Here is a 17,846-nt window from a genome sequence, read left to right on the forward strand (position 1 = left end):
TAATTTTTATCCTTTCAAGTTGTTAAAATTCTCAGCTGAGCTTTCAATTTTCCTGCTTCTGCTTTCTAAATAATAATGATTTCTTTGGTTGTGGGAAATAGGCCTCTGAACCTAATTACTGTGATTTAGCTGTTTTTACCCTGCTTATTCTTAACTTTTTTTTTACCTAGCACTTTATGTACATGACTGACTGACTCTTTCCAGACAAGAGCCTCTGCTGTTGCTTTCCTCAGTAGGCTTATGACCCTTCCAGTTCCTAGTAGTGGGCATTTATGTTTTATAGGGCAGACTTGATTCATATATATAAATAACTCTTTTTTTTTTTTCCATCTTGTGGACCCTTTCCACTAGGTCCGCCAGGCTGCTTTTCAGTCTCTGGGGCCTTTCATATCAACTTTTGCTAATCCATCCAGCAGTGGCCAGTACTTCAAAGAAGAAGATGGTAAAAGCCCAGAAGGTGGTGGTTCTGTGCAGGAAAACAGGTAAAGAATTCACTAAATCTACAAATTATTTTTTACTCTTTTTGTTTTTCTTCTGTATGAACTGCAAGTTTAAGAAAATTAACCTTCCCGTATGAATTGTGTATTTATCTTGGTAAATGGAAAGATCTGGAACTTCTCATCTTGCTTCACAGGCTGCCAAAATTTTCAGTTATATACTGAAAAGACATGACTATTCAGTAACTTAAGATACCTTAGGATATACCTTCTGTAATGAAAAGACTGACTTAAAGAAGCCAGAGCAGTGGATATAGACAACCTAGATTTCAGTAAGGCTTTTGACATGGTCTCCCATCAGATCCTCATAGAGAAGCTGATGAAGTATGGGTGAATGAGGAGATAGTGAGGTGGATTGACAGCTAGCTGAATGGCTGGGCCCAAAGGGCGCTGATCAGCGACATGTAGTTAAAAGCCAGTAACTGGTCATGCACCTCAGGGGTCAGTGTTGGGTGCAGTCCTGTTTAACGTCTTCATTATTGATCTGGATGGTGGAGCAGGGTGTGCCCTCAAGTTTGCTGATGATGGGAACTGGGAATTGTGACTGATGTGCCACAGGGTCACACTGCCCTCCAGAGGGGCCTTAGGCTGGAGAAGTGGATTGGCAGGAACCTGTTGAAATTTAACAAGTGGAAGTGCAAAGTCCTTCACCTGGGAGGGTACAGCCCCAGGCACCAGTGCTTGTTGGGGTCTCACCGAGTGCAGAGCTGCTTTGCAGAAAAGGCCCTAAGGGTCATGGTAAACACCAGGTTGACCATGAGCCAGCAATGTGCTCTTGCTACAAAGAATGCTGGTGGTATCCTGGGCTGCATGAGGAGGAGTGTTGCCAGCAGGTCGAGGGAGGTGATTCTTCCCTTCTGCTTGGTGCTAGTGAGATCACAGGTGGAGTGCTGGATTCAGTTCTGGGCTCCTCAGTGCAAGTGGACATACCGGAAAGAGTCCAACAAAGGTATTGAAGGGCCTGGAGTATCTCTCCTATGAGGAGAGGCTGAGAGAGCTGGGACTGCTCAGCCTGGAGAAGAGAAGGCTCAGGGGGCACCTTATCAGTATGTAGAAACACTCAAGGGAGGCTGCAAAGAGGACAGAGCCAGGCTTTTTCAGTGGTGCCCAGTGCCAGAACAGTGTGCAATGGGCACAACCTGAAACGCAGGAAGTTCCCTCTGAACATCGGGGGAAAAAAAAAGTATATATATAATTTTTTAATATTTTTTTTTTACACCTGTGAGGGCCGACCAAGCATGGGCAGAGATTGCACAGGGAAGCTGTGGAGTCACCATCCTCCAAAGTATTCAAAAGCACTGGGCAACTGCTTTTGGGTGGCTCTGCTTCAACAGGGAGGATGGCCAAGATGGCCTCCAGAGGGCCCTTCCAACCTCAGCCATTCTGTAATTCTGTGATTTATTTTGCCATGCTATAAGTAAATCTAGTTTCATAAATGGCAAGCTGATAGCATGTGTGTGACTTCTCAAGAGCATCTGTTTGCAATGAGTATATTTTGGTTTTTAAATGTTCAATTGCTTTGGCACTCAACAGTGAGCAAGTCAGGACTACAGAAGATGTTACAACAGAGGATGAGCACAACAGGACAGAGGATCTGTCTTCACATGTTGATAACGATGATTTTGCAACAAAACTTGAAAATGCCATGGAAGATCAAAATACAGTGTCAAATCACTCCCAGAGGGAAAGTGATTTCCAGACTGAGTCATCCTTCCATTGCACTTTGTCCTCAGAATCTTGTGGGGAAATGGCTGATGAGAACGAGCACAGTTCTCATTGCTGTACAGCAGGTCTGCGGGAGGCCAGGCTGAATTCACAGGAAACCTCTCTTTCAGAGCAGGAATTGTACAACTCTTTCCATTTCTGGAGGACTCCACTTCCTGAAATAGATATTGACCTTGAGCTTCAGCAGACTTCTGAGATAATACTTGACAGAGAAATTCAGGAACTCACTATGCAAGTATCTTCAAACATTCCTATGACAAAAAGGAAAGAATTGGAAGAAATGATAGAAAATTTGGAACCCCATATGGACGATCCAGATGTTAAAGGTATAGTAAAGATACTGAAGCATTTTTAGTGTTTGGAGGTATGGATATGTTGCTTTAGCAGTGTGGGTTTTAACCTTTCTGTCATTTTAAAAGTCAGAAGTACTACTTTCTCCTGGTCCTTAAAGAGATTGTATCTATTTTGATTTAATTATGAAAATGGATGATTAACTAAAAGGGCCCTTTCATTTGTGTAAAAATGTTTAAAGGTGGTACAGTTCTTTCCATAAAGTGAATTGTCACAGTTTACACTGAACCCAGGGCATGGAATACACATCCAGTTATCAGTATAAACTTCTGCCTGCCTGTCTTGACAGTATAATCAAATAGATGGTTCAATGGCATAAGCTGTTGATCAGGAAATTAATTTGTAGTTAGTATACATGCTAAATAAGGAGGCAGATTTAATTGTTTTTAATATTGAACTGTGATACACAGTTTTCATTTTATGCATTATCCATTTTATTTTTAATCAGTCTTCTCCATTTTTCTGTAAGGTCTTTATTATTGCAGTCTTGTGTTTTTGCCTTCAAGTGTGCCAAGTTTATTTGGTCTAACTGAGAATTGATCCAGACTGAATTATTGAAGTGAATACACAGCCTCCATTTAGAAGCTCTTGAAGAGTAGAGAAGGGTTTCATAAGTATGCCTGGCTTCTGGGAGCAGCACATCAGAGAGACCTCCTAGGCTAGCAGAGCTACACAGGCTATGTAAAGTCAAGCAGTTGTATGTAATCGCTGTTAATAGGACCTTTCCAGTCCACTGGCCACATAGCCTTGAGGGTCTCAGACTGGGAGACGGAAACCTGCACATTCCTCTGAAGTATGCCAGCTCTTTTAAAATGATCCGAGGGTCCTTATTCAGCTCACCTTTTTACAGCTCCCTGAGGCTGCTGCTGTCTTCACTTACTTCAGAGGTTGCTTTTCTTTCCACAGATGTTTTTTTTCTTTATTTTTCCTTCCAGGGACACTTTCTTCAGCTTGATTTGTCTGATGATGTTCTGCATAGAAAGTGCTAAATCATGTAATGTCAGCTTTTCTGAATGTTGTTTGAGGGAAGTAAGCCTGACTTGCAGGTTACTGGGGTTAACTGTGGTTTATGCCAGTTACAGGCTGCTTTGCCAAATGGAGACCTGATAGGGATAAACCAGCCTAAATGTGTGGTCAGTTGATCCCATTCCTTACAAAAATTGTTTTTAAGTTAGGCTACTAGCACTGCCTGCGGCAAGCATCTAAAATATGGTACTAATGGAACAGTAGGTGGGGAGGAAGTGGAGAAGAAACTCCTCTATGCCCAATAATGCACTTTTGCCTTGGAGTAAGAAGTGAGGGTAAGGAAAGCAAATTCTTCATGAAAGAAAGGGAGCATACAACTTGTAAATATTGTCTTCTAGTGAAATGTGAGGAGAAACAGAAAACAATAATAAAGCACACTGAAAGGACAGAAACTCCTGAGGACCAGGAAATTTAATAAGGCCAGATAAAGTGTGGTTTTGAATTTAAAGGTTTTGCCAGTTATTGTTAGGATACAGGTACAGTAGCCAAGAGTAAATAATTCTTTGCTGAAAAATACTTCTCACCTGAAGCAAAAGTCAAAGCAAGAGTTAATTAGCAGGTGGTTTAAGGTCCAGTGAACATCGACCTTTATTTTACCATGAGTTCTGTGTTATGCACATAGCTGACCTTTACACTTCAATTTTTACTGAAGGTAGTTGTGAAAGCTGGTTAGCCAGCAGATTCCCTTCCAGTTTTCCTCCCAAAACCTTGCTTCCCAAGAGCTCTAGGGCTTTTTTCCCTGTCATGTGTGAGAAGGGACCCTTATCTTTTGTATTTTTAATGGTTTTCTGTCTGCCTGTCTTCTAGCTTCAGGAAAGACCTTTGTGGGAGATGAGGAGGAGCAGCAGCAGCAGCCACCTTAGTCAGGAGGGTATCAGTACAGATCTTGGACTGTGTCTCTGTGTGATGGGATTATGAGGGGACATGCCCTGGCACCTGAGCCTGCGGTGGTGAAGACAGCTCATTAGGAAGCTGTTTCAAGTTTCAGTATCAAGGCAGCCACCTAGAGTCTGTGCACACATATGCACGTACTTGCACATGCATTCTTTCTTTTCCTCCTTTGCTAAGCTGGAACCTTAAGATGTTTACAGATGTGGGGTCATTCACCTTTTGGTAAATTACAGCACTAGAGTCACCCTTGGTGTGACAAGGACCTATGGAGAAGCACTCAACAAAGAAGATACTTGCCAGTCAGTGAAATCCTTGGGAGTTTGGCCTCTCCAGTCCTTCATCACCACATCTTGGCATTGTAGAATTGACAGGAAGCTGACAAGATGAACGTTTGTGTCATTATCTCCTTCCTCTAGGGCAGGCAGAGGAAATCAGGATACTTGTGGTCTCCATCCCATTAAGCCCCTATGTGGTGGTCCAAGCATGCAGACTGACAGTGGGGCATGTGTGGGGAATATGTAATGGAAAATTCTCAATTTCTGCTGCAGATAGCTTCACTCTTGCTACTAGAGTAATCTTTAGAGCTCTGTGTGGATTTTTCAGTAAATACATACTCAGAGTTGAAGCAGTATGTGTCACCTAGTCAGGATAAGCTTTCTTGGCTTTGAAGTGAAAATGAGAGGAGTGTGCACTTCTCATCAAGTTGTCCTGCATGAAATGAGTCCTAATGAAAAACATCTTCTTGATGTGTGGCAAAATATAGTTCTTTTTAATTTTCTTGCTTGGTTTCTCTAAATGAGAATAAACTGGAAATCAGGCATTTCTTGCCTTAGCAGGTGCTGTGAAATGACCACCTATTTTGCATGGGCTTGGGTAATTTATTTGATTTACAAGTTTTACAGGAATTTACTAACCTTGATCTTGTTTATTCTCATGGGCCTTAAAGTACAGAGGTTTACTGTAAGTGAAGTAACACTTGAAGAGTGAAGTCACAGAAAGCTTTTGTTAATCTTGCAACTTTTAAAATTCATCATTTTTCTATGTGTATTTGCAAACTGTATATTACAATATAACATATTGAAACTGTTTTCTAACACAGTGTGTTTCATGGAGGAAGTATTAGTATGATGTTGGTTTTGTTTTTAAGTCTCTAATTTTCTATGTTTTTTCCTGTTGAGGTGAATTATAGTAATACAGCAGGAATGTCTTTTGGTTATTCTGTCAGAGATTTGATGCACTTATGGAACTAGCATTGTGTGTTGTAAAGAATTATCTTTATTCCTGCTCATCAAACTCTACATAGAAACCAGTGAACCTGTAGGGTGTTTTCCAATTTTTGCAGCTAAGATTGTGCTGTTGTAATTTTGCTTCTTGTAACAGATGTATTGCATATCTATTTTGCTTGTCTACAAATAAGTTCAAACGTCTTTTAAGCCTTGTTAGTAACCCTATTAAAAAAAAAACCACAAAAACAACTAGAAGGAGAAATTCAGACTTTAACTTGGTATGGCAGTGTGGATTTAAAAACAAGCTATTGTTTATTGTTTAATTTCATGAGGAGTTTTTAAAAAACCTTGGAAAAAAATTCTATGAGAAAGTGAGCTTCTGGATGGCTGGGTAAATTTAATTCCTTCTTACCCTCTTGGAAAAAAGTGGAGAACGAGGGAGGCAGGGTAGCTCAGACTGCACTGAATTCTGTGTCGCTTGCAGCTACGATTGCCTCTGGTAGCTGATCTGCTTGGGTCAGGCGATATCCAAGGAACACTGCTCAACAAAGGTGTTTTTTTTAATTAGCAGTAAACAGAGGGATGGAAAGAAGAGCAGTCTCAGAACTGCTGGATCCATTTCAAAAGAGTAGATGACAGTGTCTGAAGTGCTAATGCTTCCTTTTGATGAATAAGAGGACATCAAACAGTGCAACCTTTATTATTTTTCTGGAGGATGCAAGGCTAAAAGTATCCTGTGCAGAAAAGAGTTACTGGGGTCTAACATCCTCCTATGTAGGTCCTGCTTTAGAGTTACTATAAAAATGTAAAAAATGAATGACTGTATACATAGAGGCGCAGCCTCTTAGAACCTAAATCTGTTCTGTATGAATAAACCTGTTCTCAACCTTTATTTGAATTATTTTTCCCTTTTCTCTCCTATTCCCACCTCCCACAGAAAACCCAGTCAGTAAGTTAGCATTCATGTGCTGTTCAGTACCAAAGACTACTTGCACCATTAATATGTACTGATCCTGCCATAACAATGGTGTCTTACTCCTGGGTGTGTGTGGGGGGTGTATTTGCTTTAAAGACAAATTTCACTGTTCAACTGTAGTGTGGTTGAGAATCCTCAGGAAAAAAAAAAGGAATGTTATTTTTCCTTATGTTTTACACTAATTGTCTCCAGTTTGGGATTTGCTAACAGTCAGTAATCTTAAATTTGTACATCCCCTGTAGTTCTTCACCTGTCTTCCAGTTAGTCATTGTCTAAAAGTTGATCTGTGGACTTGCTAGAATTTTATTGCAGTTCAGTCTCATGTATTTCTCTTTCATATGCTGCAGCACAAGTGGAGGTATTGTCTGCTGCACTCATAGCATCTAGTTTGGATCCTCAAGAAGAGACAATGGCCAGTGTTGGCAAGGGAACAGATTCACAGGCTGAACTGACCATCAGTGACCAACAGAATTTTAAACCTATACTGGACGATATTGTGCCTTTAATTGGTGATACTGTTGAGGTAAGAAGCAAGTTGTGTACTCTTTATTTTTTTTCCATTAGAATTTCCAAGGCTTCAGTAATAGAGCTGTATTTTGTGTTTGTGTGGTAACTGTAGCCAAATGCTTCCCACTTTTGGCTAGTATGGTGGTCAGTTTTGTTGGCTGGTATGGAAGCTACTAGCTACTAAATTAAAATGATTTGTGGTTTTTGCCTTTGTTTTTGCCAGTTCTGTGCTTGTCCTTGTAAATTCTTAAAATAGTTTCTCTTAAAATCTTTGTTGTGACTGTCACATCTTAAAATGTTCTAATGCTGCTGCAGTTTATTCCTGTGAAGTTGCCTTCTTTAAATTGAGCCCTACTGATAAGAAGTGAATCCTCTTCTTCAGTGCCTTCCCTCCTTGCTTTCCCACCCCCTATTTGGAGAAGGAGCTACTCTGTTCCCTGTGCTCCCTGTCAGAATGTTCTGTAGTAGTTTACTGGTGTGTATAAGAGGACCTGCACTCTAGGGTGTTATGCAGGCTGCTGAAAGATAAAGTGGATTCTAGCAGTCAGTAACATTTTAAAGTTTCTTGAACCTGTTAAGCACCCCACCACTGCCCCCCTGCCCAGGTGAAGTCTGTAGCAGTTGATACTATTTTCTGTTCTGTACTGTGTATTAGGCCAAACCCACTATGTTCCCTTCCATACAGTGCTGCAAGCTTTGGTGATACCAAAAAAAAAAAGCTCTGTAGAAAGCAGTGGTTCCAAAATATGCTCCATAAAATCACAGAAAGTGGTTATTCAACCTTTTTTAATTAGAGCAATGGTTTTAGATGACATTTAATTAACTTTTCAACTAAGCTGTTGGGCTACCATGTAGCCCAAAACCATATAGGGGGTAGAAGAATGTGACATTCACTTGGATACTTCTGTTTATACACAACCATAACTTAACACTATAAACGTGGCTGGTTTGTTTGTTTCGAGAAAACAGCTTGCGCCAAATTCCTGATGTCAGGTTTGATACATTTTTTTTAATCAGAGGACCAGTTGCAGTTGCTTCTTTCTTATATTAATGTGTAAAATGACAGTGTAAATGCATCATGGCAGCGTCATGTCACTGGTATATGTTGTTTTTGCATGGTTCAGTTTTGCTCATTAAAAGGATGCTCTTAATCTGTCAGTTCCTAGTCTGTTACTGGCGCTGAATCAAATCCACATTTTACAAGTGAAAAGATGTCATAGAAGTGACCTAAAATTTGGGAACCAAGCTGTGATCTGTTGAGCAAGTGGACTGTTGCCCCTAGCAGTGAAGAGAGGTCTGATTTTCACAGGTGGCTTTTTTTGTGGTTGTTTTTCCTCCTATTCTGTTGGGGTTTGTTTGTTTGTTTTGTTTTTGTTAAGTCTCAGTATAGCAACATGTCAGTAGGGTATTAGACACTTCGGAAAAATCAGGCTCTACAGCATTTCATGTTTGAAAGCAGCCTTCACAGTTCTGCACACTTACCACAAAGCAAAATTACACTTTGCTTGTCCTCCTGTGGCTGTGTTGGCTCCTGAAGGAGTTACTGCTGCATGTTAGAGAGGTCCTCTATTCACATGAAAATAAATGTTGTGATAGAGTGAACAGATAAGAATTTCAGATAGAGATGAAGTACCTTTGTTGAGGATGAGGGTATCTGTTTTATATTTTCCTCAAGAGCCACCACTTTTAGTTTCTTTAGGCTGCATGTTCTTTGTAAGGTTTGATAAGTGAATGTAAGCCTCCAGAAACCCCTCAAGTCATATTCTCAGTGGGTGGGTATGGGTGTCCTCCTTTTTTTTAATGGTTAGAGATAGAGAAGGGAAGGAAAATGAAAGACAAAGGAGACTGGCTTAAAATCAGCCCACTCTTGTCTGTCACAAGTACCTCTCTTTAAGAAGAGGGTGAATGCCATGAGACCGGATCACTGCACTCACATAAGAGGTTTGTAAGGCCATGACAGAGATTTTGCATCTCAGAGGTGGTGGTTCACCAGTATGGCATGCAAGAAACTTTCAGGTTAAACCCTGCTGAATTTTTATATCCTGGCTCTCTACAGTGTTCAGTTCAGTGTATGCATGTTACATGGTAAAGTACAGATGGAACTTCATCTACAGGAATAGAGATAGTGCATTGACTTAAATACGGACTAATGCTTTGGTTCTGTACTGAAGATCTTCCTTCCTGGAACGCATACTTGACTTTAGAAGCGACTGGGTAAAAATGTTCCCATCTGTGCCACCCTTCAGTATATTTAGTAGCTGAACTTAGTTCAATCAACGAAGTATTATTTTTAGCTTAGCCTTTGAGAGCTGGGGTAGCAGAGATTGTGAGATGGAGTCGTCTTATTTTTATTGTAGCAGAATGGGCGGCTAGCCTTTGGTCCTGTGCACCTGGGCCACTCAAGTACAGGTGACTTTGGGCTGCTGTATGCAGTTGCCTTACAGCTCTGCATTTATCATTTATCACCTGTAATTATGTATCTCAGTGACTAAAATTATATCCCAGTGCTTAGAGGAAATCAGCTCATGGAAGAGGAAAAAGCAACTGTCTGAAGTCAAACCAAGGAAGACAGATTGTATCCTGGAGGCTATTTTTGAAGAAGTTTATACTTCGCTGGAAAATTATCATTGTCAAACCGAGCTGAACAGCTGGTAGGGTAGGCATGTTCTCAGTGCTTGTGTTGACCCTGAGAGCTCACCCTGCAGCATCTGTGGATAGATACCATGGCTCATACCTAGCAAAAATGCTCTTGTCCTGTTCTACCACATAGCAGCCTTATCAGCTTTTCAAATATTCATCACATCTTGAAATTCACAGCTGATTATGCAAAGTCCATAGTATTCAGGGAACTCCACTGATGTAGAGTGGCAGTGCACCCTCTCAGCAGCAGTTTATCATAGCATATCACACCTCTGCTAATTGGTAGAGATAAGAAACAGAGTCACAGGCCTTATCTTCAAGGTCCAGATGTGTAGCCAGGATACTTGAATGATTGTTAAATGTGATTTTAATGGAACTGCTGAAAGGAGTGATGGGTAGTGTCAGCAGCTGTGGTCCACTAGTACTCTGTTAAAAGTTGAAGGTCATCGGTAGAGAAGATACTAGAATAATTACTTTTAGGAAAGTAGAAACAGCATACGTCTCATCAGTTTCTGCTCTTAAGCATGGTGGTGGCTTTGTTTTGAGCTTTTGACCAAATCCAAAGCAACAAATCCAACAAAATCCATTACAGATATTTTATTTTTCCCTTCAGGGGAGAAGCAGTGTGACCCATATGTTAGTTACATTTTCCCTAATGCAGTCTCAAAGGTACTTCTTTCCTGTGATTCTGTGAGACCCAAAATAGAGTAAGAGTGCGAGGAGCAAGCGTTTGAAATTTAAAGGAAAAAGATTTATTTTACAGACCTTTTGATTTTGGGCTGTAGCAAAATTGTATTTGATATGAAACATGTATTCCTTTAATCTCAGAAAAAGACCCTGAGGTGAGGTCAGCACTTCTTCATGTAGACATCTGTTTTTTGTTCAATATGTATTTTGTGTAACCTTTTTTCTTCTTTTCTTTCATAGAATATGGATTCTACACTTCACTATATTCATAATGATTCAGATTTGAGCACTAACAGTTTCAGCCCTGAAGAAGAAAGAAAATCCAAAGTACAGGTAAATGGCAGTGACTTCTGTTTTTTTCTACATGTATCAGATAAGTGGTTTTTTTCTTACATATATGGGGATTTCTGTTATGCATTTAATTTCTGATGTAGTTGCTATTAAATACAGCAAACCTCTTAAATAAGTAGTTCTAAAATAATCTTTGTTTCCAGAGATAATGGCTTAATTCAGCATTTGATTCTGTTTCAATTATGTATAAGAGATGACAGCATTTTTTGACATGAGGTGTAATGGTTGTCATAGACTTTCAGGCTCTGGTTTCGTTTGCTTTCCTTTTCTCCAGAAACTACCCTGTAATGTAAATTAGGTTATTGAGGAGATGGGATTTTTTTGTTAAGTGTTTTGAGTGGAACCACTCCCACCCCTTGTCAGCTTTTCACAGCAAAGCTGTGAAAGAGTTTCATAAGCTAAAACTGTCTCTTTGTTGTTTTTTCCCAAAAGGAATCAAATGTTTGTTGCTACACAGTTCATTATAAAGTGTGCCACCCCACACTAAGGTGATTCCCTTGACTGGGAACCTCAGTCCCTCTTGCTGCTTATGTGAGCCAAGCTATTTAGTAGCTGTGTTAGGGAAATGCTGGTGCACCCCTTTGGGTAGAATCAGTGCCTGAGATAAAATGACAACAGCTGAAGCAAGGACAGCATTGAAATCAGTGCAAAGAGGTTTTCACAAAACTGTAGTTCAAATGCTTTAATTTCTTGGTGGACAGAAGGATTGGTCTTCACCAGAGGTCTTTATCTCTGGAGAGGCCTTCTCCTTCCTGCTGACTACTTAGGAAGTTTTATGGCAATTTTGAACATACTATACCTCTACTCTGCCCTTTTCCCAAGGGATTTTAATTTAGTTTTTTACTCCCCACCTCCCCAAGACTTTGAGAGGAATAGGAAAATGATTTTTGAGCAAGTGTCGTAATTTGCTGTTCTGCCTATTTTTGTGGATGAGTAAAAACAGCCAGTCTGCACAGCATGAGAGCCTGAATGCTTGTGGAAAGGCAGAAGATAGTCTCTTAATTTCCTGGTCTGCCTAAGTAGACAGTGATCCACCCACCCATCTGTTAGGCTGGTCTGTATGTTTTCAAATAGCCCCCGGTTGTGCCATTGTTTCTTTGGAACTTTTTGGTGGAACTTAGGAACTTTACATTCTTATCAAGAGATTGTAATTAAATAATACTCTGTAGCTGTAGGGGAAAAATTGTGTGCCCTGGAATTTTAGTAAGCCTTATGAGGACTTACTGGAAACAGTGTAAGCATTCTACCCTTTTCTTCCTGTAGGATGTTGTACCTCAAGCCTTGCTGGATCAGTATTTATCAATGACTGATCCCTCTCGCGCACAAACGGTTGATAACGAGATTGCCAAACACTGTGCCTACAGCCTGCCAGGTGTGGCACTTACATTAGGCAGGCAGAATTGGCACTGTTTGAAAGATACCTATGAGACACTGGCATCTGACATGCAGGTAAGCTCAAGAAGCTCTGACGGTGATTGATGTGAACTTCTGTGGTGTGACCATGAATAATCTGAGCTTCTGTGATGATCTACCTCCTTTACTGGATATTTGGTTGCTCTGCTTTTTACATAGAACTTTCTATTGCCGATATTACTTATTTCTATAATGAATGAAAGTTGTAACAGTTGTCTCAGAGGAAGCTGTGTGTGGTGCTCAGGTAGTAAAGAAGTGGTGCAGTTTGAGAGATAGATCCTCAGCAGGAATGTGAGGAGATATCTCTGATTTCCTCTGCTTGCTTGAGATTTTATGGCAGTGCTTGGGATTCTCAAAGGTATGAGAATTTGGACTGTGCTGCTGTGCGTGCACAGACATGTGCCGCTGTAGGCATGTCTGGAGCTCAGTGAGTCAGCCTCACACCAGGCTTCTTGGTGGCCTTTTGGGGCTACATCTAGTTAGTCATAAGGGAATAACATCACTATCACCATGCAGCACTGCTCTTTTTAAAAATAAACACTGGAAATGGCAGCATTTTCCTTCTTGTCAGGTGGTTAGGAGGTGGCTTCGTGCATTTTACTGTTGGTTCACAGTTTCTCAGTCCTCCCTGGTTTCCTTTTTTGGAGATACTCATTTTTTTAAATAGTCTCAGATTGTTTCACCTCTCTTTAACTTGTTGCTCGCTGTGTCAGAGCAGCAGCTCTCAGTGATATGTAGCAAGTAACATGGCTGTTGCTCATAGTTTCCAGACTCTTTTGCAGCCATTAAAAAAAGCTTGCTAATAAATTTTTAACCCAGGACAAAAGTAAAACCAGATTGCCCTGTATTCCAGTCTGTCCAGAGTATGTCACAAATCTAATCTGAAATAAGATTGAATCACCAACCCAGGGCAAAAGAAAACATGCTGGCTAAAGAATAGGTAATATTTTATTTTTAAAAATACTTAAAATAGTTACTCTTTTAAAACAGTGGTCCCTCAATTTAGGATGAGTGTAAGCATTTCTGGTCCTTGGACTGCTGGGCACTCAGTATGGATGAAACTTTACCTATTATGGAAGCTAAAATGCACCAGCTGAAATATCGTGGGATATGTATCTTATTCTGTTTTATAAATTAAACAAGTGAGAGGGAAGTAGTATGGAACTGATTTACCCAAGAGAATTTAAAGCAAAGCGTGGAAGATTGTGTCACTGATGTCAGAAGTGCTATTTTCTTTCCCAGCACTTGGAAAAAGTAAAATATTTTCGTTACTTTTATTTGCCTTAGGTCCTTGATATTCAAGTGGAAGAAATGATACCTTGTCACTTGTCTTTTCTTCTCTCTCCCCCCCCCCCCCCCCCCCCTTTTTTTTTCCTTTGTTATTTACTGCATGAGACACTATTGAATGTATGTAAGTACTGTAGTCTGCTTGGATACTGACCCTCAAATTAAAATAGAACTGCAGCATCAATAAAAATGATTTGTTTGTTATTTTACAGTGGAAGGTTCGGCGGACACTAGCATTTTCTATACATGAACTTGCAGTTATCCTTGGAGACCAGCTTACAGCTGGAGATCTAGTTCCTGTCTTCAACGGCTTTTTAAAAGATCTAGATGAAGTGAGGATAGGTGTGCTTAAACACCTGCATGACTTCCTGAAGGTATGTCTGCATTCAACTGCAGTCAAGTGCAGTTATGTATTTTGCTTCATTTCTTCCTATGTACTTGCTTTTTAACATAGCACTGGTTTAACTCTTTGAGGGAATCCATACAGATGTCTGTTGAATACTAGAGTATGTTTTGCAGTTCTGTGTTGCTGATAGGCTCTTTTCTCTGAAGAGCCTCATTTGTGAATGTTTATTCAATAAGTAATGTAGGTGGCAGTGGATGATACTAAGTTTTTTGGTGGTCTAACCTCTCTATGCAGCTTACTTCTCAGATTTCCTTTAGAGTTTCTCTATAACTGCCTCTTTTTTGGACCTGAAGCTCACAAAACCTTTAAAAGCAGCACTTTTCTGCCTACCCCTCATTTCCCAGAGTAAAAGAAGAGACTAGATCAGAGTTTGTTTTTAGTTTGCCCCATGTGATTTCACACACTTAAGCATGATAGGATTTCACCTACTAAAGATTTTTTTTTTCGTCAAAAGCAAGTGTTTTATTAATTGTATTTTAAAACTCTTAATCTATCTGCTGCTTGTAGCTTACATTTTTTTATGTAAGTTTGTATTTACTGTTACAGCTTCTTCATCTTGACAAAAGACGAGAGTATCTTTATCAGCTGCAGGAATTCCTAGTGACTGATAACAGCAGGAACTGGCGTTTCCGTGCTGAGCTGGCTGAGTACGTAGTTTTCTGGATGCTTATTTTTATTTTTACAGATATTTTAAAATGTTAAAATCACAGAATAGGTGTTTCACGGTGACATTCTTTATTTCACTCCTAATTAGCGGATAGTCCTTATCCTCCTCTATGTGTCTCCCTTCCTTAAAAATTCACCATAATTGTATATCACAGTAGTTGGAACTTGAATGTCTCTTTCCATCACCATATGTTGAGAAGCTGCCAAAAGAGAAGACAACAGCTGGTTGCTTTTGAAGTCAGTAGAAGTGTTCTAGCAGTTAGACTTCAAGTTGCTGTATTTGAGGAGTAGGCTGAATTCATGATCATGAAACACAGGAGATGTAGATCTTGAGGGGGGACTGAGGAAAGTGAGTAGCACTTTGGCTTTTTCATGGGACTGGTAGGCAGACTCCTATGGGAGGCAGCTCTTAAGGGTCAAGTTGCTCAGGAGAGCTAGCAGAGGAAGTGGCCTATGAAATTCAGCAAGGGACAGATGCCAAGTCCTGCATGTGGGAAGAAAGAGCCTCTGACAGTGAGACAGAGTGAGGACTAGCTGCCCTGGGAGCTGCTCTGGTGAGCCAAACGTGAGCCAGCAGTGTGTCCTGGCAGCACAATCTTGGTCTGTATCAACAGGAGCACAATCAGCATATTGAGGGAACAGATTAGCCCCTTCTAGTCAGCACTCATGTGGAGTAATGCATCTATACCAATACAGGAAAGTGCTGATGAACAAGTTCAGCAGAAGGCCACCAAGATGATCAAAGCTGCAGCACTTAACCTGTGAGAAGATACTATGTGACAGAGGCTTCTCTAGCAGGAGTGCTGAAATAAGCATGTAGTAGTGACTTATTACAGTGCATCTTTTGAGATTAGAGTTACCTCAAAACTGATCTTGATATCATGATGTTTTTCCTACGTTTAAGTGTTAGTTTCGATTTAGTAAGTACAAATCACTTAGCTGTTGCTGCTGATACAGAAACCTTCATTTGGCTGCTTGTAACATGTCATGCCGCTTCTTTTGACATAATTTCTACTGTTCATGACATACTAATTTCTGCAACCTGCTGAAATCTTAATCAACTCAATACGCATTGAAGACTGATAATTTCGCTAGTTCTCCAGTATACTCCTAAGTAGAGGAATTTTATTGATCTGATAAATCAGTGTACTTAAGTGACCAGGTTCCCTTGCCTCTCCCCGTTTTTCCTTCGTTGAGCTCATTTAGCATTTTGCCATTATTGTGAATAAGTGGTAATCTAAAATTTGCAAATGACCCATAGTCAAACTGCTGGCATTGAAAAATGAAAGATTTTACTTTTCAGTAACTTTGTTATGGCCATATTGCATATTTGGCAAGTGTCATCATATAAATGATCAGAAGTAATAGTTAAAGCTACTTTTCTTCTTATAACATACTCTGGTTCTTCTTTCATCTTGTAGGCAACTGATCTTGCTTCTAGATCTGTACAGTGCCAGAGACATTTATGACTACTTGCGACCTATCGCTTTCAGCCTCTGTGCAGACAAAGTGTCTTCTGTCCGTTGGATTTCTTACAAGCTGGTAAAGCAATCTAAGTAAATTCAGGATTTCATACTTCTTCTGAGGGTTGGTCAGAAGTGATTTTTGTATTTTTTTTCTTATTCCTTCTTCAAGGTTAGTGAAATGGTAAAAAAGCTGTACATGGCCTCAACGCCAACCTTCGTGGTAGACCTCATGAATGAACTTGTTGAAAAGTTCTGTAGATGCCGCAAATGGTCTGGTCGTCAAACTTTTGTCTTTATTTGCCAGGTGAAATGTTGTTTTTTTTTTGATCATCCTTTCTGGTTTTGGGGTGAGGGGATGTGGTGGTGGTGGTAAGAATTAAGGGGGGAGAGCAGCTGGAACTCTTCAGCTGTCTGTTGATGCTATTTTCTTTTCTTTGTTTCCAAGTGAATAGCTTTCATGGCTGCTTTCTTCAGTGTTACTCCATAGATGCTCGGATGCATCTTTAGCTTAGCATATTAACATCAGGTTCTGAAATCTGAGTATTAAACAAAAGCATAGCAAAATAATCCCTGAGTTGGGAGGCTGTCTTATTACTCAGCCTGAAGTGAGATTTTTATAGCATGCCTACCATTTTTTTGGGTTACCCTTTAAAAATCAAGCACCAAGACTTGCCTGTATCTCCTTAGCCAGTTAGTGCAGCTTGGTCAATAGCAACATTTTCTCAGCAAAATAAGCAGGGAAGTTGATATTAGTTGGTGTCCCAAGGAAATGACCAAGAAATGGTCAAATTTGGAGCCTGTAGCAGAGGTGCAGACTGGGAGGCAATACGACTGTTGCCCAAATGGAACAGGTCTCTTAAGTATTTGGAGGTATGTTAGCTTTGAGCTTAGAGAAATAGTTTGGTGCAGCAGACATTTATTAAGATGGACCATTCTTATCTTGATACAGTACCTAGTTAGAACAAAGACTAAATCAATCTTGAAAAGTATTGGGAAGGTTTTTTACTTCCTTGTTTTCAAATGATACAGTGACTGAATAAAACAGTAGAAATAAGGAAGTTGCCAGGCTTCATACAAAATAAAATGAGCTTCTAACTGAGCCTGAATTTCTTCAACCCTGACTTGCTTTATTTTGTATGACTTTGTGCTAGAAAGTATTGTACCATGTTTTACAATTTTGTGGATACTGCCTACTGTGTTCGTGCTGTGAAGGTAATGTTAGCTCTGTTTACGTGTTGGGATTATACATGCTGAAATCTAAGGAAATTTCTTCTGTCTCCTTGCCAGACTATCAGTGAAGATGATTGCCTGCCCATGGACCAGTTTGCTGTGCATCTGTTGCCACACTTGCTACACTTGGCATCTGACAGGGTTCCAAATGTTCGAGTCCTGCTTGCAAAAACACTAAAGCAAACCCTTTTAGAGAAAGGTTAGTGGCTGAAAGAGTTGCCGTGGGCTGACAGGGTATCTTTTTGTCTCTCCTGTTTTCTACAGTCAGCAGGGAAAGGAGAATCGACATCACATGTGGATTACTCCTTGCTTTTACAGTCTTCTTGGTGTGGGATGTTAACTTGGCTGAGATAAAGCCATGAACCATGTTATGGAATCAGGGCCACTGTTGTGTAATGCTGAGGAAATACGAGTTCTTGCTCATACACCAGCCTGTTCTTTTGGTGCCATTTTCCCTCAATTAGCTGGTTTGTAGAAATGTCATCAAGGCATAGAAAGCAC

The 17,846-nt window shown here is 40.2% G+C and overlaps 1 protein-coding gene across 9 annotated transcripts in view; it reads left to right on the forward strand.

Moving 5' to 3' along the window:
• PPP4R1 (protein phosphatase 4 regulatory subunit 1) overlaps positions 1-17,846 on the forward strand; it is a 61,001-nt gene that overhangs the window by 40,703 nt on the left and 2,452 nt on the right. For all 9 annotated transcript variants that reach the window (XM_057397462.1, XM_057397463.1, XM_057397470.1 and 6 more), the window contains 10 exons: positions 352-482; positions 2,031-2,548; positions 7,040-7,215; positions 10,767-10,859; positions 12,141-12,326; positions 13,790-13,951; positions 14,530-14,630; positions 16,071-16,191; positions 16,285-16,419; positions 17,403-17,544. In XM_057397462.1, coding sequence (XP_057253445.1) covers positions 352-482; positions 2,031-2,548; positions 7,040-7,215; positions 10,767-10,859; positions 12,141-12,326; positions 13,790-13,951; positions 14,530-14,630; positions 16,071-16,191; positions 16,285-16,419; positions 17,403-17,544 — 1,765 coding nt within the window. The remainder of the gene's footprint in view (positions 1-351; positions 483-2,030; positions 2,549-7,039; positions 7,216-10,766; positions 10,860-12,140; positions 12,327-13,789; positions 13,952-14,529; positions 14,631-16,070; positions 16,192-16,284; positions 16,420-17,402; positions 17,545-17,846) is intronic.

The sequence above is a fragment of the Pezoporus wallicus genome, unplaced genomic scaffold (genome assembly GCF_028554395.1).
Source record: "Pezoporus wallicus isolate ANWC-B61680 ecotype Strahan unplaced genomic scaffold, APGP_CSIRO_Pwel_v1 contig_227, whole genome shotgun sequence".
Taxonomy (NCBI): domain Eukaryota; kingdom Metazoa; phylum Chordata; class Aves; order Psittaciformes; family Psittacidae; genus Pezoporus; species Pezoporus wallicus.